Source organism: Drosophila takahashii, chromosome 2R, assembly GCF_030179915.1.
Source record: "Drosophila takahashii strain IR98-3 E-12201 chromosome 2R, DtakHiC1v2, whole genome shotgun sequence".
Classification (NCBI taxonomy): domain Eukaryota; kingdom Metazoa; phylum Arthropoda; class Insecta; order Diptera; family Drosophilidae; genus Drosophila; species Drosophila takahashii.
In genome coordinates, this window is record NC_091679.1 from 35,601,712 (window position 1) to 35,625,199 (window position 23,488).

Here is a 23,488-nt window from a genome sequence, read left to right on the forward strand (position 1 = left end):
GGCACACACCGCGTGAAGTGGATCTTTTCTCCTTTCCACGCCTTGACTCCCATACTGTTCGTCATACCGGACCTAGTTTATCAGCGTCCAACCGCAAGCGGCATCAAGAAGCGCCGTCTCCGCCTTACCAAGCCCGTGTGAGGTTTTCATCGTGCAAAAACTGCACCAAAACCGACAGGTCGGATCCAGTCGGACGAAATTCGGACGAATCTCACCGGCACCGATTCGACAAAATCCGCGCAAGCACGCGCAAACACGAAGTGTCATTCCAATTGGAATTTCAGTTTCAATTCTGGTTCCAGTTCACTTTGGCCGGGGCTGCCAACTTGTTCTTTGTATCGCATTAAGTAAAAGTAGTTTAGTTTTCTCTATTTCCAACACATTTAAGATAAGATTCTAATTTACTTTACGATTCCTATTTAGCAACATTATTTCGTGTGTGCTTATGATATAGATTGACATATATAACCATTACATAAACACTTCAAAGTTCTACAGCACACATCGATCGTCATCAGGCATGCTGACTTCGTTGGAGAGTTCGTAAGTACGGCATAGCCGTCAAATCATTTGACTTCCTTTACCTATATATTCATTCTTGTCTGAGCCCACACACTTTTGATAAATATATTTACCTATCTATAATCATATAGTCGTTGTCATATATAAGAGAATTAAAGAAGAACGTTTGCCTTTGATTAACGTAAAGTAATCGGCCTCAGGGCCTCGGATTGAATAAGAATATCGTATATCGATAACAACTACAATTTAACGTAAATTAAATATCCCTTTTCTTTATCGTCCTTATAGTACATACAATCACGACCGAATAGAGAGTCGCTTAACGTAGACAACGTTTAGTCTTAAGGACTTAGTTTTATTATTATTAGTATTAAGAATGGACCATATTATCGTATTTGGAGAATTAAAGATGAAGTTTAATATGAATTAAATTGTTATCTTTTGAGGGCCCCTAAGAGAATGTAGCGCAGCGGTTGTTTAAGTGTAGAGTCTGATGAGGCTTTACAGGTAGGGTGGGTATAAAAGGAGGCCATTACCAACTGGGCCTCCATCTTCGATAGGTACACTCTCTCGTCCGAATCTTAGCCGTTGGGTTTAAGTTCTTATCGTTATCGTTTCTCTGTCTACTACTGTTAGTTCTGTGACCTCTTGTTCTATCTTAACACAAACCCACACCCAGCTCCCTGAGTACTCCGGTCGAAACGTAGACAGAGGTGTTAGGGTGGACAACGCTCATCGAGTGTGTTCGTTACAAAGTCAATGAGATTTGATTTGTACACTATTTCCGCATTATAATCAAACAATGCACTCAACTCACCTGTCTGATGACTCTGATGAATCGTATCGATCCAGACACCGTTTCTTTGATCCCTTCGTTGTTCTTGCAGATGTTCCCACAACTGTGGTTGTCGTTTTGCCGGCTCCAACTCGCGTTGTTGTTGTTGTTGTTGTTGCTGCAGTCTTCCTGGCGCCCTGATAGAGCTGAGATCGCAATGCGTTTATATCCAATTTGGCTGCTTCGACCACGCCCCCCGCCCCTCTTTTCGTGCCCTGCACGATGCCAATGCTGCTGGGCGTGCTGAAGGGTCGCGCGGGTTTCGCCGGGGGTTTCAGTTCAATATTCGAAGACGAAGAGGGGGCGGTGGGGGCTGGCAACAGTGTGGCAGTGGGTGTGGCAACTGCTGTTTTTGATGTTGCTGTAGGTGGTGGTGTTGCCTCTGGGTTGTTGTTGTTGCCGACGCCGGCGCCAATTGTCAAACTGTTTAAATTGACGCTGTTTTTCAGCTGATCAAACAATGACAAAGCCGCGCTGGAGGTTAAAGTTTTCCTCCCCGTCCCCGTTGCTATTGTTGTTGCTTTGGCGCTGGGTGGTGGGGGCAGAGGGACTGGAGCTGCTTCAGCTGCCGTTTCCTTAGTCTTTAATGCCGCATCCTTTGGCTGAGTGGCTGACATTTTCCCTCGCTTTGTTTGCCGTGCGCCTTGAAACTATTTCCCTTGTTTTAATGCTGTAACGATGCGCTCAATTGCTCTTTACTGCTGCCATTACTCCTGCTAACCACTACTTGCTATTTTCTTCGGTTTTATTGTTAGTCGACTGAAAGCCGATTTTAATTGCTTTAATCTGAACGTTCTTCGTCAGCAATTCTAAACCGCACTGCCTTTAAATGGTACTAGCATTTCGATTTTCCCCATCAGTTTGCACAAATTGGTATTTAAATTTCGCCATGAACTTGCACTTTTCCGGCTTTTGTGGGTCGTCGGGCTCTCGAGTTACGAGTGCTGGAAATATTTATACAAATTAAACAGAAATTCATTTAAATCAATTGCATTTTTGGCCTTTTCGTATTTCACATTTGGCTGCACTTCACTTCTGAACACTTATGACACACATTTTTCGTTTCGATTGATATTTCAGACGCGAAATCACTGGATCAGCATTTAATTAATCAACGCTGCGAGATATATTTTCTGGTCTTGCGTGGGTTTTCGGGATTTTCGGGCTCCGTTATCAAGTGTTTCACTGTGCTTTATGGCTTTGTGAATGGCTGATTGTTATTTCGATTTCGTTTGTTTCCGGTGCACACCCGAAACTCATTCTGCAAGACTGGCAAAAACGCGAGATTCGCGAATTCAAGAAAGCGGCAATGAATCCGAAACGGGTAAGTCAGGTTAACCGGTTGCCGCACAGCTTTTGTTTAATGACAACAATGACGGGGCCAACAAACAAATCGCAATCTAATCAAATGCATTCCACGGTGCCACTCGTCACTGGGCAAACTAGTGTTTTGCTTATCGCGGGGCCAACTTGTCCGGCGAGCTATGTATAATAGCGACCTACTACTAATTAACACAGTGGCTACTGCTACTGCCTTTAATTGCCGCCAATTGCCGTGTAACCAAATCAAACAGAGTCAAAGAAGCGCTGCACTGCAAACTGCGAATTCCGGAACCCCATCGATTGGCAAGCGAAAAACTGCGATCTCCACACGAAAAAAGCTGCGGGCTGCTCTTGCTCTGCCTGCCGACTGACTGGCGAGTGGGGCCGAGTGGAGTGGGAGTGCCCCACAGCCCCAACCGAAGTGCCAGCCGACGAGGGCCGAAGTGGCGGGCCGATGGCCAGCCGAAGCCGCTAACCAACTAGAACCGGGCACAAATCAAGATACGAAGCACGCGAGGCAAGAACGAAGGCAACGAACTGACGTTCGTGCTTGCTTTTTGGCGCCCAACGTGGGGCGGAGGGTCGGAGTGGTGGAAGGAGGGAGGAGGCAGCGTGCAGTGTGTTCACTTTTGATTTCTGTGCAGCGGCAGCAGGTTTTTGAGAGAGCGGCTATGAGAGGGGGGCGTTGAGTTTGGGGTAAACTGGGAACGGGAGCGGGAGCGGGAGAGCTTGTTGCGCCACAATGTGTGTTCCTCTCCGTGTGTTTGTGTGTGCGTTTGAACTTCTGGGGAAGTTCAGCAATTCGGTATTTGGGTATTTCAGCATTTGGTGCTTTGGTAGCAGGGCAGTAACTTCCGAGGTGTTTGCGGGTGTTTAAGTAGGTGGCAAGTTCACTCACACACACACGTGCGGTCAAGCTGCAGCTACCTGTTGATATGTGTGGGAACTAATCAGAATACGAAAGGTTCCTGCGGTTCAGCAAAGCTCGAAACCGGTTCACCCAACCGAGCATAATGGTTATATGGGAACTTGACTTGGGCTCCAATTTGAAGCCAAACACAGATGTGTGGACAATATGCACCCATATTCAATGCCTCGGTTAATTCTCTTATGGCCCCCACTCATTTCATAAAGCCAAAAAAGTCAAGAATTATAAAGCAAAAAAAACACGAGGCTTGTATGAAAAAGAAACAGAAAAAGTAAACAAAGCTAAGGCAAAAACCAAACAATAACAAAACAAAAGCAAACCAGAGAGGAGAGAGAACTCACGAATACTCTTCCAAAATCGCAACTGTTATCAAAAACCGAAGAGCGGACAAAGAGAGGAAAGAGTGATCGGTTTACTCACACAACGAGCAAAGTCACGTCATGAAAGCAAAAACAAAGCGGTCGGAAACTGTGCTGTGGGAGGGAGGGAGACAGGGTGGGAAGGGGTGGCGGGTGGTAGCAAGAAATCAAACACAACACGTGCTTTTATTACGTTACTAGCAAGTGTGCGTACGTATGTGTGATGCAACTGTGGGGGAATGCAAAAACGGGTGGGACAAAGACGACGCATGTTTACGAGAGCCTTTTGCGGGTGTGTGCGAGTGCGACATAACTCGTTTTGGTGGCCACTTTTTTGTTTTTATTCCGCTAAGAACATTTTGATTCTTATTGGACTTTCTACACTGCAGCGAAGATGAGAATGTGGTGCCAAGAGCATTTAGTTAAAGCACTGAATACCGAGAACATTTTTATCATTTCCGGTGTTTACAACACAGAAGCTCTTAATGGAAAATGTTTGATCCCTAACCTCTCGAAACCAATGAGAATCTGAATCACTACGTTAAACATTCAATGTTATATTAGACATGCACGAAATGTCCAATCGAACAAGAAATTCACGATACGCGAATGCACTGCGTGAGAGCGAGAAGCGAACTAAGTTTGCGTTTTGCATTTGGCAATGCATTTTCCGCAAAGCTACATACATATGTATGGATGTATGCATGTACATACTTAGGTGCAGCAAAGAGAGAGAAGCAGAGCGAGACAGAGATAATAAGAAAGGGAAAAATAACTTCAGAGCATTGGAAAGAGAAGAAAAGTAATGCCAATGCATTTTTTCTTTTTTTACTCAAAACTTGTAAATGGTCATGCATACTTTAAAATTTGGATTATTTATTTGAAATTCTCAAATTTACATAAAGTTATTAGCATTGATCAATTAAAATCTCAGCAATTTGTGAGAGAGCGATTAAAAACGTTTATTTACAAGTGATCTTAGCTAGTCATAGCAGCCTGCTTTGGTCAGTGAGCAAGTTGAAGCAAACAGTGATACCTTTTTATCTTTTTTCTAGCGAAGGTTAAAACCTAGAGCCAACAACAACTTTTAAACCAATCAATCCACCGAGATTAATAATTTGATTTTGTTAGAAATGGAAGAACGATTTTTTTTGACTAACTAACTGTCGTACGTGTCGTATGAGTCATTTTTAAGGAAACATTAAAGCCAATTCGCAAGGCCTAATTCTTAAAAATTTGTACTTTTCAAATACATTTTTGGCACTTTAGTATACCCTGTCAAGGGGTGAGAATAAGATTTCATTTTTGGACCGCCCTAATATACACACCCAATCAACTCACATGGCGTATGAGTGATATTGTCAACCACTGTGAAAAATCAATTTTTATACCCGTTACTCGTAGAGTAAAAGGGTATATTAGATTCGTGCAAAAGTATGTAACAGGTAGAAGGAAGCGTTTCCGACCCTATAAACTATATATATTCTTGATCGGGATCACTAGCCGAGTCGATCTAGCCATGTCCGTCTGTCCGTCTGTCTGTCTGTATGAACGCTGAGATCTCGTAAACTATAAAAGCTAGAAGATTGACATTTTGCATGCAGATTCTAGGAGTTCCTACGCAGCGCAAGTTTGTTTCAAAAGGGTGCCACGCCCCTTCTAACGCCCACAATCGATTATATACGATTTTAAAAATTTCAATATTTTGGAAAAGTAAAAATGCAGTTTTATTGTGTTTATCAATACCTATCGAAATGTAGAAGAAATTTTTTAAATCGGACCATTCGTTAAAAAGTTACGGCGGATCAAAGTTTTTCTCCATCTCTTTCGCACTCCCTTTAGCTGAGTAACGGGTATCTGATAGTCGGGGCACCCGACTATAGCGTTCTCTCTTGTTATTTGTCATATCATGTCGTATGCTGGTATCATTAATCTATCGTAAATTGGACACGTTGTATTGTGCCTGACCTGTACAAATAACGCTTTATTTGCGTCATCTTTTCTCCATGACTATTACTGTAAATAAAACGATAATGCTAAAATTACCGCGCTCTCTTCAGCATTACTAAGCACTTTACCCGGCATAGGAACCCTGAATGAAATATTGGTTTGCAACTTTATCTATCGGTTTTGTTTTGGTAGTCATTGTGCATGTGTTAAAATTGTTTGGTGATAGAACCCAGAGCTTCAGCCACTTAGACGCAATAAAAAAAGCTTTCGAAATGTTTATATACCTCATGGTTTAGTCGACACTTTTCAGTTTTCATTTCGCGTTGGACATATCAAGTCGTTTAGAACTAAAGTTTCTTTCTACGATTATTGTATTAAAGGTGTTTTTTCGTCATTTATAAAATTTCTTTATTGTCATAAGTTTGAAATTATAACTCGACAAGTGCAATCTGATCGATAACCATGCTATTAACAATAGCCCTATTAGGCCTGGTCCTATATTTGGCCTATAGTTTTTACTACAACACCTACACCTACTGGGCCCGGAGAGGAGTGCCCTCCGAACATCCCTTGCCCCTCATTGGCAATATGTTGGGGATGGGTACCAAATACAATTTTCGGGACATTAACCAAAGGATCTACGACAAGTTCAAGGGAAAGGCACCTTTTGCCGGACTGTTTATGTTCTTCAAACGAACAGCTCTTATCACTGATCTGGATCTGATCAAACAAGTCCTTATCAAGGACTTCCATTACTTTCAAGATCGCGGCGTTTTCAAGAATGTCCGTGATGATCCCTTGACGGGACACCTTCTCACTTTGGAGGGTGATGCGTGGAAATCGATGAGGCAGAAGCTGACTCCGGTCTTCAGTTCCGGGAAAATGATGCTGTGAGTGCTGCCAAGGTGGACGATGGCGATGTGGAAATAAAGGACCTCTGTGCCCGGTTCACCACCGATGTGATTGGATCGTGTGCTTTTGGCCTGGAGTGCTGTAGTCTCAAAGATCCCAATTCCGAGTTCCGAACCATGGGAGGCACGATCTTCACTAAGTCCCGGCATCCGATGTTCGTGACTGCGTTTATCTTTACCAATCCCAAGTTGGCCAAAAAGTTGAGGATGAAGGTAATACGCGATGATATCACCGACTTCTTTATGTCAGCGGTAAAAAGCACTGTCGACTATCGCTTGAAAAATGGCGTAAAGCGAAACGACTTCATCGGTCAGTTAATAGAGCTCCGTGCCGAGGACGAAGAGGCGGCTAGAAATGGCAAAGGAATTGATTTTTCTAAGGGCTTGACTTTTGAGCAAATGGCTGCCCAGTCTTTTGTATTCTTCATAGCTGGATTCGAGACTTCATCGAGTACGATGGCCTTCTGTTTGTACGAACTTGCTCTGAATAAGGATATTCAAGATAAGGTCAGGGATGAAATTGAAAGTGTACTTGATGGGGAAGAGATGTCCTACGACGACATAGTCAAAATGACCTATTTGGAGCAGGTGAGCTGGTGAGTATAATACTTTGATGGCATAAAGAAAGTCCTCAAATAGTTTTTACCTTTAACAGAAACCCTCCGAAAACATCCTATAGTTTCTCAACTTTTCCGTGAATGCAATCAGAACTAAAAAGTACCCAACACAGAACTTGTTATCGAGAAGGGAACTTCCGTCATGATACCTGTGCACAACATTCACCACGATGGTGATTTGTATCCCGATCCCGAACGCTTCGATCCCAGTCGCTTCGAGCCGGAGGAAATAAAGTCTCGCCATCCGTTTTCCTATCTGCCATTTGGAGATGGACCCCGCAATTGCATCGGCCTCCGCTTTGGTAAAATGCAAGCCAAGATTGGTCTGGTCTCTTTGCTGCGTCGCTTCAGGTTCGACATTTCAAAGAGAACCGAGATCCCATTGATTTTAGACACTCGCACCCCCACTCTTTCCACCAAACATGGCATTCACCTGAAAGTGGAGCGTATCTGAATATCTTATTACCGGGAAGAGTAAACAATTGATCTTTGCAAAAATATTTTTAAAATTGTAAATTTATATTATGAGTTGAAAATAAATATTTTTTGCTCTTTAAATAAATAATATTTTTAATAATATGAAACTTTATCGATGGACTAAGATTTCAATAAATTTTAACTAGAGAAGGATGTTAGCTAGATCGAGAAGAATCTCCAAAAGAATCTTCATTATTCAAAAGCATCGGTAGTCAACTTGGAGGGAGTTTTCCTAGTGACAGAAATGCCCCAACACCAACAAGTTGTTGCTTTCAATCGGTTCGCACCGATATTTGTGGATTGTTCACCGGATGCCAAGAGCATCGGTGGTTCAGTGGTAGAATGCTCGCCTGCCACGCGGGCGGCCCGGGTTCGATTCCCGGCCGATGCAAAATAATTTTTTTTACTCCATCAGTTTAGATTAGTTCTTAAAAAAGAACTTAATTAAATTAAATTGCCCACTGTACATCTGGTGGTACAGTGGAACATTGGGCGAGCGGTTCTGTATCGACTCCGTGGCGCAACGGTAGCGCGTCCGACTCCAGATCGGAAGGTTGCGTGTTCAAATCACGTCGGGGTCATTAGGTTTTCTTTTTATTTTATTTAAAGAAAAAAAATTAACTTCGTCGAACAAATTAGTTCCTGGTTTTAAGGTTTTAACTATAAATACCTCTGCAATATAAAAGGGAAATACGTGCCGTTTAAATACACATGCAAGTGATATTTTTCGCTTTTTATTTTATAGTATCCGATAATATAGGTATATTTGAATTGTACATTATTATGCGTGTACCTAGAATCTGCGCATTAGAAACAATCTGAGTTTTAAATATACTCTTAAAACTAAATACATAACAAAATAATAAACATTTCAAGTTTTGCGATTGCTGATTTGTTTATGATCGGGCTTCAACATCCACACAAGCTCCCCTGTCAATTTCCTGTCCATACAATCCGTTTCCTTTGCTAATTATTTACTATATCTGTGTGTATCTGTTGCTTCACGTAGTCCTTGGTAGTTGTGGTTCCTATTGTTCGATAAGTTAAATTACGCGAAATGAACTGAATCTGATTTTAAAAGCGACCGACCCACTTTCGTCAACAAATGCTGCGTAATCTCAGGTTAAAAAGGGTAAAATTTTCGCATGTATGGAGTTACACTTAAGTTACTTGGTAAGGAAAATCATAAATTACAGTTTATCTTGAATTTGCTCAAAGATGCGTTTGTTTCTTTGTTGATCTGTCTGTCGCCTATGCATCGGCTTCGGTTTCGGCAACGGCGGAAGCAGCTTGTGTTTTGGGTTCCTCTGCAGATGGAGCATCCGTTTGGAGTTCAGCAGCCGGCGCTGGAACGGGATCCTCTTTGGGCGCAGCCTCTGTGTGAATGACTTGCGGCTCCGGGCGGGGCGAAGAAGCTGCAGCTTCCCTCGAGGACTCAGCTTGGGCCTGAGGGACCGCTGGCGGTGGCAGCTCGTCGTAGAGGGGCGTGCAGGCGGCTGGAGCATCGGTTTGTGATTTCTGAACCTCAGAATCGCTCGCCACATCAGCTGGCTTGGCAAAGCTCTGAGTCTCCGCTGGAACCTTTTCCTGCGGCGGACTGTTTGCGGTCTGCGAAGCATTTTCTCCTGGCTTCTGGGCCTCCATTCTCGCCTCGTAGTCCTGAAGCTCCTGATCCCAGTCCTCCTCGGTGTCCACCCTAGTGGTCGTTGGTGGCGCTTCTTTGTTGGCGTTAGCTAATGCGTTTCCAGCATTTTTAGGACGCGACTCCGGTTCGCCGCCAGTCGGCTTGCTGCCCTCGTCCGCGGAGCTTATTGAATGACGATTGCTGTCGTCTCGCGAGCCGCGTCTGTTTCCAAAGCCTGGACGTTCGCGATCCTCACGCGGTCCTCCGCGACCGCCTCGTGGATTGTTACCGCGACGATCGTCCATCATTTCGCCCCCGCGATCGCCACGGAATCGATTGCCGCCAGGACCGCCACCTGGACCGCCACGTTGCCGCTTGAAGTTGTTTCCACCCTCGTCTTCATCGTCGCTCCAACGTCCGCGTCCACCAGGGCCGCCGCCTCCTCCTCCGCCCATGCCACGTCCTCCACCTTGTCCTCCCCGTCCTCGTTGGTTGTCATTGAAGGGATTCCGAGGGTTGAAGAAGCCTGCAAGTAACAGAGATTTGTTAATCAGAACCAGAATATATTTTACAAAGGGGGGAATTATATATATGTATACCCAGATTCGGGTGTTTTGTATAAAATATATTAATTAAATAAATATCATGCGATTTTAGATTAATATTGTAAACAGGTAAGTCAACAGAAAACAAATTGCATCTTTTAATTTTATCCAACTTGCTTTTTTTACATTTATAAGTTTCTTAACATTTCGATCGTTTATTTATGTTTACAAACAATAAGGAAATTAAACTTTATTAAATATTAGTTTAATATAAATCAAAATTCATACATTCGTTAACAAATTAAATGAGTTAAAAATAATCAATTCAAATGCCTTCCCCTCCTTGCGATTTTTGAATTAAAGCTCCATTTCAATCCTCGTTTCTCACCTGGTCCCTGCTGTCGTCCTCCTGGTCCTCCTGGGCCACCTGGACCGCCAGGTCCACCACCTCCTGGTCCACCGCCTCCTGGACCACCGCCTCCTTGGTTTCGCATGAACATGGGCCCAACGCCGTTGCCACCGTTGCCAGCCGGACCGCCCATGCGCTGGTTAAACGAAGCCGGCGGCGGGATGCGCATCTGCATCAGGCTGGTGGGCTGATTGAATCGGTTGTGATTCATGTTGGGCGGGAAAAAGTCGCCTCCTGGGCCACCGTTGTGGTTTCCACGTGGTCCCATTCCCCGAGGTCCACCCGGTCCACCGCGATTGTCAAAATCTGTAAGGAAATATTAGTTAGCATAAAAGCTCTTCATCCTTATTTTCACCACTAACCCATAAAGTCCGGCCGTGGCATTCCGTGATCAATAGGATTTAGGTTGAGTCGCGCTCGTGCCTCGTTGAAGGCTGCGTTTGGTCCGGGTCCACCAGGTCCACCAGGTCCTGGACCACCTCCACCATTTTCGGCGCGCCAACGGTCTGCCGCTTCGACGACGTCATCCCGTCCACCCCAACGCGAGTTGCCCGGGCCGCGAGAACGATCCCTATCCCGGTCTCGCTCCCTTTCCCGTTGCTGGAACATTTCATTGGCCAAGGCCGCCGGCGAAAGCTCGACATTGTTGGGCGACGGATTGAAGTTAGCCTGCTGTTGCGGCGGCGGAGGTGGGGCGTCCTCCAAATCCATCTCAATGTCCATTTGATCATCGCTCACGTTGCCACTATTGGCAGACGACGGTCCACCGCTGGGCATAGGAGGTGGCACCGCTCCGGGAGGTGCGAAGGAAGCTCCCGGCGGCAAGGCCATGGGATGCGGTGGTCCCCCAATGCCTACAGGGAAAATTAGATGAGTTTCAAGTTCAAGATTACAAGATTAAGCTTTATAGCTACCTGGAAAGCCAGGTGGCATCATGGCCGGTGGCATCATCATCGGCGGAGGCATATTGGTCGTTGGCATCATCATCGGTGGCGGCATATTTGTTGGCGGCATCATCATTGGCGGCGGCATATTGATGCCCATGGGTGGGGCCATCGGGAATTGTCCCCTAATGCCCATGCCCATGAGCCCCGGTGGCGGTACTCCCGGACCAGGTGGAGGGCCCACCGGACCACCGACTTGCCCCAGCGGCGGCGGTTGGGTCGTATCGATGCCAAACATCATACCGGGCGGCGGAACACCAACTCCTGGAGCACCAGCTGCCTCCGCAGCAGATTGACCCTTATTGTCCTTACCGGCGTTCTTTGCTTGGTTGATCTTCTGCTTCATTTGAATGGGCATGGTGTCCTCGTCAAACATGCCACCCTCTTCCAGGGCATCGAAGTCGGTATCCGGGCTGAGCTTGGACCAAGGAACGTAGGTGACGCCCAGCTCGAGGTCCCAGAAGTCCTTCCACTCCTTGCTCTTCACTCCCTTGCCGGCGGCCCACGAGATGGTGATGGCGCGTCCCTGCAGCTTGTGGTTTTTCAGCGCCTGCATGGCCTTGTGGGCGTCCTGGCGCCGATTCATTACAATGAAGGCGCATCCGCGCGGTACAATCTGGTCGATGCTCACTATGTCACCATACTCGCCAAAGGTGTCGGACAGCTCCTCCTGGTAAACGAGCTTGGACAGGTGGCCCACCCACAGGGTAGTGCTGCACACTGAAAGTCAAAAAGAATATAACACAAATTAGGATATGGTATGTAATCGTGTTGGGAGCTCATTTGCCTTGTTGAGGTGTGCGTTTCAAATCTTAAATTTAATCAAAATCTTGATACATTAATTTTAATGTAATTGTGGAACAGTCACTTTAAAAAGTCAATCATTGGTGATTATGAATATTATTTGAATATATTTCTCGACCGCAAATGGGGCCCCAAAAAAGGAAATCTGGTAATTTTGTAAATAATTACTTAAAGGGAGTTTCGATATTGTTAAGTTTTAGGCATGGCTTCAAACAAATTTGCGAGTCCCAAGACTCTTAATGTTTAATTATTGATAACAAAATCTTTCGGAAATCTCTGTGTGAAAATACATGTTATGAACTAATCTTTTTTAAAAATGTTTATGATTAAATTTGTTCTAATTGATTTGAACTAATAGTTCTCGACGATATATTGACAGAGAAATATTTTTTGGATATGATTATAATTTTTATACTCTCTTTTATTACTCTCTCTTCCAAAAATCGAAAAACTATGTGGTTCCTGACGTTATAATGACAGAGTAATATTTTTTTGGCAGAACCGATTTTGTATTAGAATTATCTATCTTAAAAATCAAAATCGGCTAATTTAATATTTAATAATTATTTTCAATACAAAACCATCCGAAGATCACATTTATTTATAAAAATGACACTAGACATTTTTTCTTGATCTGAATTATTTAAATGTGAATTTTAATTTCGTAAGGTTTTTGATTGAACGTGATATAAGTCTTCAAGGTTTTTTTGTAGTTTCATAAATTTGACCCGATACGTTTAATTGGCAGTATTTGGCATCTAAACTTTTATCTTAGATGTGTATAAAACAAGATATTCCTTATGTAAAATCATTGCTCGAAAACGCATATTTATAGAGTGAGGGGAGTTTAAAATATATTCCAGATACTAAGATCAAGAACCACTAAAGCAAAACACACACACACGTCAACAGAGACAAGGAGCTGCAGAGAAAAAGAAGGTCTTTTGAATTAGAAAAAAAAAGTAAAAAAAAAAAACATGATGCTAACAGAACTCAAAGAGCCTCATTACTTGAGCCCTTTGAGAACCATTTCTCGATTGGCCTTCATAGTTACCACTGAGGTGCTCCTTCTTGATGTCCGGCAATCCCTTCTTGCGTCGCTCGCGCTCGTGCTCGCGATCCCTCTCCTTGTCCCGGTTGTTCCTATCCATGCGATCCCGGTCCCGCGATCCTCGACGGCGGCTGGAGCGAGGTGATCGGCTGCGCGATCGGGAGCGAGAGCTGCGTCGCCGTCGGTCGTTGCCCGTTCCTCCACCGGCGCCACCGGCTCCTCGTCCACGCGGAGATCTCGAGCGGCTGCGACTGCTCCTGCGGCTGCGCTTGTAGCGTTCGCGGTCTGGCGTCGGACTGCGCGAATCGGCTCCATCCAGATTGATCACCTATCGGAGACGGGAGTGTTGGCAAGAAGTTTGAGAGAAGTGATACGTGATAAAAACGTTAACATTTTCGGTAAGAATAAAAATTGATTGGGTCCAGGATGGATGGAACGAAAGAGGGATTGGGATGGGGATTGAGGATGGATTAGTGGCTGGCCACAGGATATTATAGACTGAATAAACTGCATTCTTTGGCGTGTGTTGACGTGTGGTTCTGTTTCGCTTTAGACTTTGGTGATTCTCATAGTTCTTTCCGACTAATTGGCATTTTGCGTTTTCGAGCAACATTTTGATTTACATATTAGGAACTTACCAAACGTTGTTATATCTTCGGGTAACGGGTTGTTCCGCCGGAAATTACGTGGCTTTTAAAACCTTACCTTTGGCTTCTTCAATATATTTTTTAACCATTTACTTTTTCATTGACTTATTCAGATATTGGCAATTGTATTGTTAGGGACATTTATATCGATTTAAGGAACTGGTTAAGGCATCTTGACTAAATAGTTGTTCACAAACTAATAAAGTTAATTCTTTGAATCCTTAAAAATTTAGTGGTCGTTTTTTAAGTTATAAAAGGATAACTAATTATTAAATTAAATAAAACTCGAACACGCCGATACTCTATCGGTTATAACAACATTTTGGGCACATTTTCAGGTTTAACTGCACGTCAGCACAAGGCAAATGGCATCTCCCGCTTACAATCTAATATGTTTATGCTTTTAACCAACAACGACAACTTGGTCTTGGTAAAAAGCATACACAGAAAAGTCCCCAGGAACTAAGATAGTTAGGAAAAGTTGAAAGTTATACCTCAATGGTCTGTTGCTCCGATATAAACTCGACATCCTTGTTGAGGTCCATGCTGTCGTTCAAACTCATGCCCATGCCCATGCCCATTCCCATTCCCATGCCCGGCGGCATGCCAGCATTTCCCTGAAAATATATCATGTTGACAATAAGGATAACAGGGTAAGAAAATGCGACCAACCTTCATTACGTTCTGGAAATGCTGCTGCAGTGCCTCGTCCGGATAGCGATGCTTCTGGTTCTCCTCCTGCTGCTTGAACTTTTGGAAGTTGGTCAGCGTCTGCAGTTGCCGCAGCACATTGGGATCGTTCAGCAGCTGAGTGAGATCTTTCTTCTGCAAGAGTCGGTCAAGGATAGTTAATAAAAGGTTTGAACTATGGGGAGTAACTAGCAATAAACCGAAACAAAAACTAAAACTAAATGAAGGGTTAAAGGGGCTCGCCATACGTCTATTATCTTGGATGAGGTGGGCGGTGAATCGTCGCCCATGCAGTGGTGGTCATCGGCCATCATCATGCCGTTGTCGTCGTCCTCGATCATCTCGCGCACCTGGTAGTCGAGGTCGTGCGAGCTCTTCCCATAGTCCCGCTTGTGGTGATGCGACTTGCTAGACTTGGACGAGGAGCAAGAGGCGCCCGACTGGCGCTTCGAGTAGTGCTGCTCCGAGTAGTGGCGCTTGGAGCTGCTGCCGCCGCCGCTGAACTTCTCGTGGCCCAGCTAGCGATTGGTTAGTGCAGTTAGTGGGCAAGACATGAGAGACAGAGAGATGTAAATGCAGCCAAGAATGGTGAGATGAGATGGGTTAGTTAGCCGTAGACCAGTACCAAGTAATTCTAGTAGCCTCAACCGGAGTTTGGAGCTCGACTCACCGACAAATCGGGCATGGCCCCGCCCATCTTATCCTCGCCCATGGAGCTGTTCAGGCTGAGCTCCATGCCGGAGCTGTTGAGTCCATTGGGACCACTCGATATGTCCGCCAGGCTGAGGGATCCGCTGCCGCTGGGACCGGAACCCAGGCCGCCGCCCTGTCCACTGCCCACCGGCGGCATCTGGTGATAGATGGGGTGATTGGGGTCCGCCAGGTCGAAGATCGGCTGGATGACCTCCGACTTGAAGACGTTGTTCTTCTGCCACAGGTTCAGCACGCGGATGATGCGGCTCTTGTCCTCCGGAGCGCAGCGAAACAAGTTGGCAAAGGTCTCGGTGAGATTGCGCTGGAAGCGCGGGGCGAACAGGTCCTTGTCCATGCCGTACTGGTGGCGAGACTGCCGCACTATGGAGTCAATCACATACAGACCGGGCACCTTGTACTCCGGCTTGCACTTGAGGATGAACTTCTCCACGCTCTGGACGACGTGCTTGTACAGCTTGATGGCGCGCATCGCCGACTTGGTGATGGCGGCCATCTTGGCCTTGGAAATGGGCGGCCGGCTGTCATAGAGTCCGGAGAGCTAAAAAGGCAGGCAAAGATTAGTACGGGGTATATATAGTGTATAGTTTCTGCTGATTTCTGATTTCTGCGGACACGGGGTTATCGTTATCGGGTGCTCGCGAGAAAGCAACCCTGGTCGGTGAAAATTTCGGGGCTCTTCCTGCGCCTCGCACAGATCTCTGGGCTTCTCCCGGGCCCAGGGAGTCCTTGGCCCAATCCCGATCCGGGATTAGCGGGTTGTATAACCACGCCGGCTCTATAACTCACCTCATTGCAAAATGCTCTATAGCTTACCTCATTGTTGAAGGCAACCACTGTTTCCATGTTCGATTGTTCGGTTCACTCACGGCGCGCACACACAATCTTTAGTTTTGCATAATTCGGTTGGTCCACGCAATCGTTTGAAACTGGCCAAGCGCTATTTTGTTGACTTTTCTGCGGTTTCCACGGCTTTTAAAAAAACTTTTTACAAAGCGTGAAAAAAATGGCTGCCCTATAGCCTCGAGCGTTGCCACACCTGTAAAGTTGACAATTTCCATGGCATTTTCGGAAATTGTGCTGTTAGGCGCATGTTAACGGAGGTGTTGCCGTCTGTTGCCCTTAACATTTTGGTATATTTTGGTCCTTGAAAAATTATGAAAAACCAGTTATTTGGAATCCTTGAAAATAACTAGTTGCACGACCTTATTGTATTATCTTCTCATAACTGAAAAATTAAGTAAACAAATATTTTAGGCTTCCTGTTTTGTTGCTAAAAACTTTTTTGATATAAAAAACAGGTTAATTGTGCTCTCTATACATAATCTTTAGGCTAGTAAATTAGCTTTGCCTTTATAATTAGAAACATTTTAAATGAAATACATTTTTTGAATAGGCTACAGGTCGCCTTGTTATCGATAACAGGAGGTGCCAACTCTCCCTTGTTATCGACAACCGATAGGAGATGCAAACTGCAGCCACTTGGCAATCTGGCAACACTGCGCACCAAATAAATATATTATATTAATATTAAACAAAATGAGCTCCAACCACCGCCCCCTGGACGACTCGGACATCCTGCTGATCCAGACCATCCGCGAGACGCCGTCGCTGTACGACCCGCAGCTGCCCTCGTTCCGGCTCTCGCAGCGCAAGGAGGAGGACTGGGCCAAAGTGGCGGATGTGCTCAACATCTCGACCATGGACGCTCGGCGTCGCTGGACATGTTTGCGCGATCGCTACTCGCGGGAACTCAAGCAGAAGCGGCTGCATCCGTCCGGCGAGTTCGGCCACAACGACTTCTTCCGCAAGATGGACTTCCTGCGCGACTTTGTGCGGAAGCGTCGCGAGCGCCGGGGACGCGAATATCGCTTGGGTCGCGATCAGAAGCCAACCGGCTGGGTGAAGGTGGAAATGCAGCGACGACGGCGCATCCGTCTGCCCATGGACACCGAGTCCCTGATCGAGGAGCAGGGCTCGCACGGCTACGAGGAGGAGGAGGAGGAGGCCGAGGAGCAGCAGGACTACGATACGAAATTAGAGACACAGACCACCCATTCGGAGACCTCATATTCGGTGCTCGTGGAAGCGGACGATGGCCAGGAGCCGGAGCAGGACAGCTTCGAGGATTTCCTGGGCGACACGGAGTGCGAGCAGAAGGTCAAGGTGGTCACCATCCATCCGGAGGCAGCTGCTCCCAAGGCAATATCCGCACCGCCGTGTGAGCCCGTGGAGCCCATACAGCCGGAGGTCAACTATGTGGTCTGCATGCCGCCCAATGTGGGCCAGCCGGAGCGGGATAGCTCCGCGACAGAACTAGCCAATCCGCCGACTGTCGTCATCCCACAAAACACCTCGGAAACGGAGGATGACTTCTTCTGCAAATCGATCGCCGTTTACCTGCGGCAACTGTCGCGCGTGCACAAGATCAAGGCCAAGGTGGAGATGTACCAGATCCTCGAGAAGTACATAATGCTCGAGGAGAGCGGAGCGGCGACGGGTGCGGCAGGAGGAGGATCGAGCTAAACAGGATGCATGCATATGTACATAGGTTTAAACGTAGTTTTTTAATGCAGTACAAATATACAAAGTGACGAAAATCATGTTTTGAGCTTAATCTAACTATCTTAGCAGAAGTCCTCGTTGATTATGTTGGCATCGACGGCCAGTCCTCGTTCCTTGAGCGCCTTGGACACCAGGCGGTGCTTCTCCTGGCGCTGCTCCTGCTCCCTGCGCTGGGCGTCCAGGATTTCGTCGACGGATATCTCCTTGAGCGGCAGCTTCTGCTCCTTCTCGCGATCCTTTTTAGAAGTATTTAGGGAGTATTTAATCGGGTCATATTAAAGGTATAAACTAGTCTTACAATTTCGCCCAGGAGCACCACATTCTCGCCCCGAATGATGAAGACTCCACGTGGAATGTCGCCGTACTCGTTGCCCACATGTATCCGCTCGATGGTGCGCTGCAGCACCAGGTTGGCGAACTGATCCACGGATCGCAGGTAACCAATTAGGGTTCTTCCGTCCCTCAAGAGCACCATTAGCTTCTCTGTAAAGCGCCGGATTTCAGATTCCGCTGTTTAATGGGGGTCCCCTTCATCTACTCACTGTCGACCTCTTCCAGGAGGTGAGCCGTGCCCGCCAGAGGATTCAGATCGTCCATGGGAAGATTGGGAGGTAGTGATTTGTTTGGGTAAATAAATAGGTTCAAGTCACTGTGGTCTTAATTTTAGGGTTTAGTATTGATATGACCACCGCCCGACCGCTTAAAGATACCGCAGGCAGTTGGAAAAAATACTAAAACTATAAGAACACTGGTCAACAAAAGTTTGAACTTTAATGGAATGTTTGCAGTTACCTTTTTTAAAATTTAATATAGTTTTACTTTTTAAAGAACTTTGACTTTATATTATCTAATAATTTTATTATATATTTTTTGAAACATATTTTCTGCCTAGATACTGGCCAATATGAATAAGAAATATGCTCACTACAAAATGGAAATAATTTTTTTGTAGACCAGTGTCATATGGCATATTTAGTATATTTTAGAGAGACCTGCGGCAAATGTTAGCGGTCCGATTGACCGGTCACGCTTGTTTTGAAAGAAATAGGATTGCAGATAATCCTGAAATTCGCGCACAATGAAGTAGGTACATGGATAAGGTCAATGAGATCGCGTGGGTAACAATCCAATCCCCATCCACAGGCTCAGTGTGGACGGTTTGCTGGTGTACTTTCCGTACGAGTACATCTACCCGGAGCAGTATGCGTATATGCTGGAACTCAAGCGGAGTCTGGACGCCAAGGGCCACTGCCTGCTGGAGATGCCCTCGGGAACGGGCAAAACGGCCACCCTGCTCTCCCTGATCGTGGCCTACATGGTGGAGCATCCGGAGACGGTGCGCAAGCTGATCTACTGCTCCCGCACAGTGCCGGAGATCGAGAAGGTCATTGCCGAGCTGCAGAACCTGATGGTCTACTACGAACGCCACTGCCCCAATCCACCGCCACTCACGGGCCTGGTGCTTAGCTCCCGGAAGAACATGTGCATCCATCCGGAGGTCAGCAAGGAGCGCGAGGGCAAGGCGGTGGATGGCAAGTGCTACGGACTGACCGCTAGTTACATTCGCGACCGGCACGAGATGGACACCGAGACGCCCATCTGTAAGGATTTCTTATATCTATTCAAGGATAACAATGATCTTAAGTATATAATTTTCAGGCCAGTACTTCGAGGGATTCAGTCTGGAGGGCAAGGAGTCCACATTGCCAGTCGGCGTCTACAGCATCGATGATATGAAGGAGTACGGACGAGCGCGCAACTGGTGTCCCTACTTTTTGGCCCGCTATGCTGTGAGTTTTGGGATTCCACTTAATTCCAGTAGCTAATAGATGGAATCCTTACCAGATTGCCCATGCCCACATTGTGGTATACAGCTACCACTATCTGCTGGACCCCAAGATAGCCCAGGTGGTGTCCAAGGAGATGAGCAAGGAGTCCTGCGTGGTTTTCGATGAGGCGCACAACATCGACAACGTTTGCATCGATTCGATGAGTGTGAAGATCAACAGACGCACCGTGGAGCGCAGCACGAATGCCTTAAACCAGCTGACAAAACTGGTTCAGGAGTAAGTTGAGCAGTTAATTGGATTTATTGGCCGGATTTAAAAGGTATTATTGCAGCATTCGCGAAGAGGACACGAATCGCCTGAACGAGGAGTACCAGCGGATGGTCCAGGGCTTGAAGGATGCCAGTGTGCAGCGGGACACGGACATGATCCTGGCCAATCCGGTCCTGCCCAGCGATGTGCTGACCGAGGTGGTGCCCGGAAATATACGCAACGCCGATCACTTCCTCAGTTTCTTGCGCCGCTTTATAGAATATATAAAGACGAGACTGCGTGTCCATCATGTCGTTCAGGAGTCGCCGGCTGGCTTCCTCAAGGATATCTCCTCAAAGATTTGCATTGAGCGCAAGCCGCTGCGTTTCTGCGCCGAGCGCTTGTCCAGTCTGCTGCGCACGCTCGAGATCAGTGATTTGACCGAGTACGGAGCTCTCACTCTAGTGAGTTTTTAGCTATCCTATCATGAAACCTTGATTAATGTATAACCTATTTCTTAGATCACCCACTTTGCCACACTGGTGTCCACCTACACAAAGGGCTTTACCATTATAATAGAGCCCTTTGATGACAAGACGCCCACTGTTTCGAATCCTATACTGCACTTTAGTTGCCTGGACTCTTCTATAGCCATGGCTCCGGTATTTTCGCGTTTCCAAACTGTGGTCATCACCTCCGGCACTTTGTCGCCCATGGATATGTACCCGAAAATCCTCGACTTTGATCCCGTGGTCATGAGCAGCTTTACCATGACTCTGGCCCGTCCTTGTCTGCTACCCATGGTACTTTTAATACCACAATTTAAAAATATTGTCTTTTAAATAATCTTCTTTAATAGATTGTTTCCAAGGGCAACGACCAGGTGACCATTTCGTCCAAGTTTGAGACCCGAGAGGACACCGCCGTGATCCGAAACTACGGCCAGTTGCTGGTGGAGGTGGCCAAGACAGTGCCCGATGGCATTGTATGCTTCTTCACCTCCTACTTGTACCTGGAGTCCGTGGTGGCCTCCTGGTATGATCAGGGCATCGTAGACACCTTGCTGCGCTACAAGCTCTTGTTCATCGAGACTCAGGACAATGCCGAGACGAGCTACGCCCTGATGAACTATGTTAAGGTGAGATATATGCTTTCAGTTACACAAATAGCCAACGATATTGCTATGGCTTCTCACAAAATGTGCTTGACATAGCAACCTCGATCTCTTTATGATCCGCGCCCTTGGATGTGAGATCATGTTGATTTGATTAGAACAAAGGTATCTTACTTTACTATAAGGAAAAAAGATTTTCTAAAAATCCAATGGGGTGAAATAGTCATATATAACATTTATTAAATGAGTTTATTAAACAAGGAATAGAACTTGATATGAAAGCTGTATTAACTATTTTAAAAAATATTTGATTAGATTAGATAGTGTATATTTTTCTTTCACAATGATTTTACCACACCTTGTGGTTTTCAAATGCTAACCATTTCATGTTTAACCAATGTACGCTATCAATATACCTCCCAATGGGACTACAGGGTATACAAAGTTGACTAACCCCAACCAATGCACTCATTTCGACTTGCAGGCCTGCGATTGTGGTCGTGGAGCTGTGCTGCTGGCTGTGGCGCGTGGCAAGGTCTCAGAGGGTGTGGATTTCGACCATCATTATGGTCGCGCGGTGCTCATGTTCGGCATCCCCTACGTGTACACGCAGTCGCGGATTCTGAAGGCCCGGCTGGACTACCTGCGCGATCAGTTTCAGATACGTGAGAACGACTTCCTGACCTTCGACGCCATGCGCCATGCGGCCCAGTGCGTGGGAAGGGCGCTGCGCGGGAAGACGGACTACGGCATCATGATCTTCGCGGACAAGCGCTTCTCGCGGCACGACAAGCGCTCGCGTCTGCCCAAGTGGATCCAGGAGCACCTGGTGGACAGCTTCTGCAACCTGAGTACCGAGGAGGCCGTGCAGCTGGCCCGCCGTTGGCTGCGGCGCATGGCGCAACCGTTCACGCGGGAGGACCAGCTGGGCATCTCACTGCTGACCCTCGCCCAGCTGGAGAACATGGAGCAGGAGAAGCTGGAGCGGCAGGCCCAGGGCAAACAGGGCGTTGGCGGCGAGGTGCAGGAGCTGTGAGATGTGGGAGGTGCTCGGCCAACCGGCTCTTTGTCCGGCCGCCTTCCGGGAATAACTCAGGCCGCTGAGCCGTCAGCTAATGACATTGAATGCCATTAGCAGCGGATCACAACGGCAGTGCTGGAAAATTTAAAAGTAAAATTTGTTTTTTGGCTGCCATGCAAATCGGACGTAAATGTCCAATTAATGGCTAATTAATATTATTTATAATTTCGCAGGCATGACTAACTGTGGCCGCTCAAGGCGGCGAAAGGGCGCAAGCGCGGCGCGAGTTTTGCTCTTGCAGCTGTTTTCGTATCTATACCTGTGATTGTATCCGGATTAGTTAAGCTGCAAGTTTAGAGATAAACGTACTTTGTGAACTGCAATTGTTTAATATTGCAATCATGAAATACACTAGAAAACAAAGTAAGGAGTCGAAATGTAAAGTAAAAAATAAATCTTTTTTTGAAAATTCTTTCAATATTTGTATCTTAAGGGATGGTATTCAACCTAAAAAAAAGTGGTAAAAAAAAACTTCAAAGGGAATTTATTATTGTCAATGTCATAAAATTGTTATTTCCACACTCATGTTATGTTTCTGGTTATTTGTTTCTTTGTTTCTTTGTTCTAAACTATGCGTTTTATAACTGTACAATTTTCGTCTGAGAAGAAAATAGTCCGCAGTGGCCACCGCCAGTTATTGATAAGATTGGAAGTCGTCACTGCTAAATGTCCACCTACCTAAACAAATTTAGGTCGATGCAGGCAGGCCTGTGCACACATGTGTGACGTCAGGTCATAAAGGAATCCCACGATCGGTCACGTCCTGACACCATCTGCACGCGTACCTCGCGGGAATTTCGCTATTTTAAGGAGTTATCATGTCTGTAGCCACCTGGTATTGTTTTGATAGGATAAACCATGTATCTGATAAATGTAACCCAAAGTAGACCTAAGTAAATACCCTTTGACCCAAGAACATGTATATAAACCCCATGCAATATTCAATTAAATCAGTACGACAAAAACTCTTTGCGTATTCACTTCTCCGCAGCCCAATTTGTATTGAACTTATTGCGGCGACTATTGCCACTGGTATTGTACTTGAGGCACGCAACAAAAACTATTTCAGGATTTAATTTTGATCCAAACATTTGGTGACCCCCGACTTTGAATCGCAAATTATTCAAATTGAGACTACAATTTGAAGACGCATCATCAGATCAATTTTGATATAAATACATATCCGAAGAGATATATTTTGTTCAATTTTGAACGCACGCATAGATCATTTTTTGATCACAAACTTGAACCGCATTTTTTGTTCAACGTTTAACTTGAATTAACTAATTTCAACGCATCTGCAGTAATCACGGTAGTGATTAAAAGGTCAACAAGGCGACCA

The 23,488-nt window shown here is 45.9% G+C and overlaps 6 protein-coding genes and 2 non-coding genes across 11 annotated transcripts in view; 5 read left to right on the plus strand and 3 right to left on the minus strand.

The window, feature by feature from the left end:
• jing (AE binding protein 2 jing) overlaps positions 1–2,880 on the minus strand; it is a 131,927-nt gene extending 129,047 nt beyond the window's left edge. Inside the window, exon 1 of the mRNA XM_017149194.3 lies at positions 1,340–2,880. Within this exon, the coding sequence (XP_017004683.2) occupies positions 1,340–1,974 (635 nt within the window). The 5' untranslated portion in view covers positions 1,975–2,880. The remainder of the gene's footprint in view (positions 1–1,339) is intronic.
• Positions 2,881–6,149: 3,269 nt separating this feature from the next.
• On the plus strand, positions 6,150–7,941 carry LOC108062479 (probable cytochrome P450 6a14). Its single transcript, XM_070213845.1, is given in 2 exon segments — positions 6,150–6,800; positions 6,803–7,941. Coding segments are annotated over 2 exon segments (1,518 nt in total). The 5' UTR covers positions 6,150–6,379; the 3' UTR covers positions 7,900–7,941.
• Positions 7,942–8,242: 301 nt separating this feature from the next.
• TRNAG-GCC (transfer RNA glycine (anticodon GCC)) lies at positions 8,243–8,313 on the plus strand. The gene has a single exon. It is a non-coding gene; the product is annotated as a tRNA-Gly (tRNA).
• Positions 8,314–8,431: 118 nt separating this feature from the next.
• Positions 8,432–8,503, plus strand: TRNAW-CCA (transfer RNA tryptophan (anticodon CCA)). Its single transcript has one exon. It is a non-coding gene; the product is annotated as a tRNA-Trp (tRNA).
• A 137-nt stretch (positions 8,504–8,640) lies between these two features.
• Isha (Insulator su(Hw) mRNA adaptor) lies at positions 8,641–16,400 on the minus strand. 3 transcript variants are annotated; one of them, XM_017149202.3, is made up of 10 exons: positions 16,164–16,400; positions 15,307–15,888; positions 14,885–15,154; positions 14,619–14,771; positions 14,441–14,563; positions 13,303–13,627; positions 11,415–12,164; positions 10,863–11,354; positions 10,480–10,806; positions 8,641–10,072 (listed from the first exon to the last, which is right to left on the minus strand). In XM_017149202.3, the coding sequence occupies exons 1-10, from the start codon at positions 16,191–16,193 to the stop codon at positions 9,174–9,176; spliced, it is 3,951 nt and encodes a 1,316-aa protein (XP_017004691.2). In that variant the 5' UTR covers positions 16,194–16,400; the 3' UTR covers positions 8,641–9,173. The 3 variants fall into 3 exon arrangements, with proteins under 3 accessions (XP_017004691.2, XP_017004692.2, XP_017004693.2); XM_017149203.3 differs by lacking the exon at positions 14,885–15,154; XM_017149204.3 differs by lacking the exons at positions 8,641–10,072; positions 10,480–10,806; positions 10,863–11,354; positions 13,303–13,627 and having other exon boundaries at positions 11,929–12,164.
• Positions 16,401–16,799: 399 nt separating this feature from the next.
• hng1 (hinge1) lies at positions 16,800–17,950 on the plus strand. The gene has a single exon (XM_017160305.3). It carries the CDS (start codon positions 16,887–16,889, stop codon positions 17,871–17,873), a length of 987 nt encoding a protein of 328 aa, XP_017015794.2. The 5' UTR covers positions 16,800–16,886; the 3' UTR covers positions 17,874–17,950.
• LSm1 (U6 snRNA-associated Sm-like protein LSm1) lies at positions 17,896–18,614 on the minus strand. Its single transcript, XM_017160315.3, has 3 exons — positions 18,455–18,614; positions 18,211–18,395; positions 17,896–18,148 (listed from the first exon to the last, which is right to left on the minus strand). Exons 1-3 carry the CDS (start codon positions 18,507–18,509, stop codon positions 17,975–17,977), a joined length of 414 nt encoding a protein of 137 aa, XP_017015804.1. The 5' UTR covers positions 18,510–18,614; the 3' UTR covers positions 17,896–17,974.
• A 285-nt stretch (positions 18,615–18,899) lies between these two features.
• Positions 18,900–22,509, plus strand: Xpd (general transcription and DNA repair factor IIH helicase subunit Xpd). Of its 2 annotated transcripts, XR_011417769.1 has the most exons (9): positions 18,900–18,995; positions 19,056–19,513; positions 19,572–19,702; positions 19,758–19,978; positions 20,034–20,415; positions 20,473–20,754; positions 20,811–21,089; positions 21,550–22,236; positions 22,320–22,509. XR_011417769.1 is itself a non-coding variant. In XM_017160290.3 (8 exons), exons 1-8 carry the CDS (start codon positions 18,991–18,993, stop codon positions 22,099–22,101), a joined length of 2,310 nt encoding a protein of 769 aa, XP_017015779.3. In that variant the 5' UTR covers positions 18,900–18,990; the 3' UTR covers positions 22,102–22,509. The 2 variants fall into 2 exon arrangements, 1 of the variants encoding a protein (XP_017015779.3); XM_017160290.3 differs by having other exon boundaries at positions 21,550–22,509.
• The last annotated feature ends 979 nt before the right edge of the window (positions 22,510–23,488 follow it).

What these genes read in the sequence shown, in the direction of transcription:
- LSm1 (XM_017160315.3), bottom strand. Translation starts at nt 18,509, where the DNA reads ATGGACGATCTGAATCCTCTGGCGGGCACGGCTCACCTCCTGGAAGAG. An exon ending in CCTCCTGGAAGAGGTCGACA is followed by an intron (nt 18,396 to 18,454) that starts GTGAGTAGATGA and finishes GGCGCTTTACAG; the next exon opens with AGAAGCTAATGGTGCTCTTG. An exon ending in TGGTGCTCCTGGGCGAAATT is followed by an intron (nt 18,149 to 18,210) that starts GTAAGACTAGTT and finishes ACTTCTAAAAAG; the next exon opens with GATCGCGAGAAGGAGCAGAA.
- Isha (XM_017149202.3), bottom strand. Translation starts at nt 16,193, where the DNA reads ATGGAAACAGTGGTTGCCTTCAACAATGAG. An exon ending in CCTCATCCAAGATAATAGAC is followed by an intron (nt 14,772 to 14,884) that starts GTATGGCGAGCC and finishes CGACTCTTGCAG; the next exon opens with AAGAAAGATCTCACTCAGCT. An exon ending in AGGACGACAGCAGGGACCAG is followed by an intron (nt 10,073 to 10,479) that starts GTGAGAAACGAG and finishes TGTTACTTGCAG; the next exon opens with GCTTCTTCAACCCTCGGAAT.
- Xpd (XM_017160290.3), top strand. An exon ending in ACTTTTTGGCCCGCTATGCT is followed by an intron (nt 19,703 to 19,757) that starts GTGAGTTTTGGG and finishes AATCCTTACCAG; the next exon opens with ATTGCCCATGCCCACATTGT. An exon ending in CCCTGATGAACTATGTTAAG is followed by an intron (nt 21,090 to 21,549) that starts GTGAGATATATG and finishes TTCGACTTGCAG; the next exon opens with GCCTGCGATTGTGGTCGTGG.
- hng1 (XM_017160305.3), top strand. Translation starts at nt 16,887, where the DNA reads ATGAGCTCCAACCACCGCCCCCTGGACGACTCGGACATCCTGCTGATC.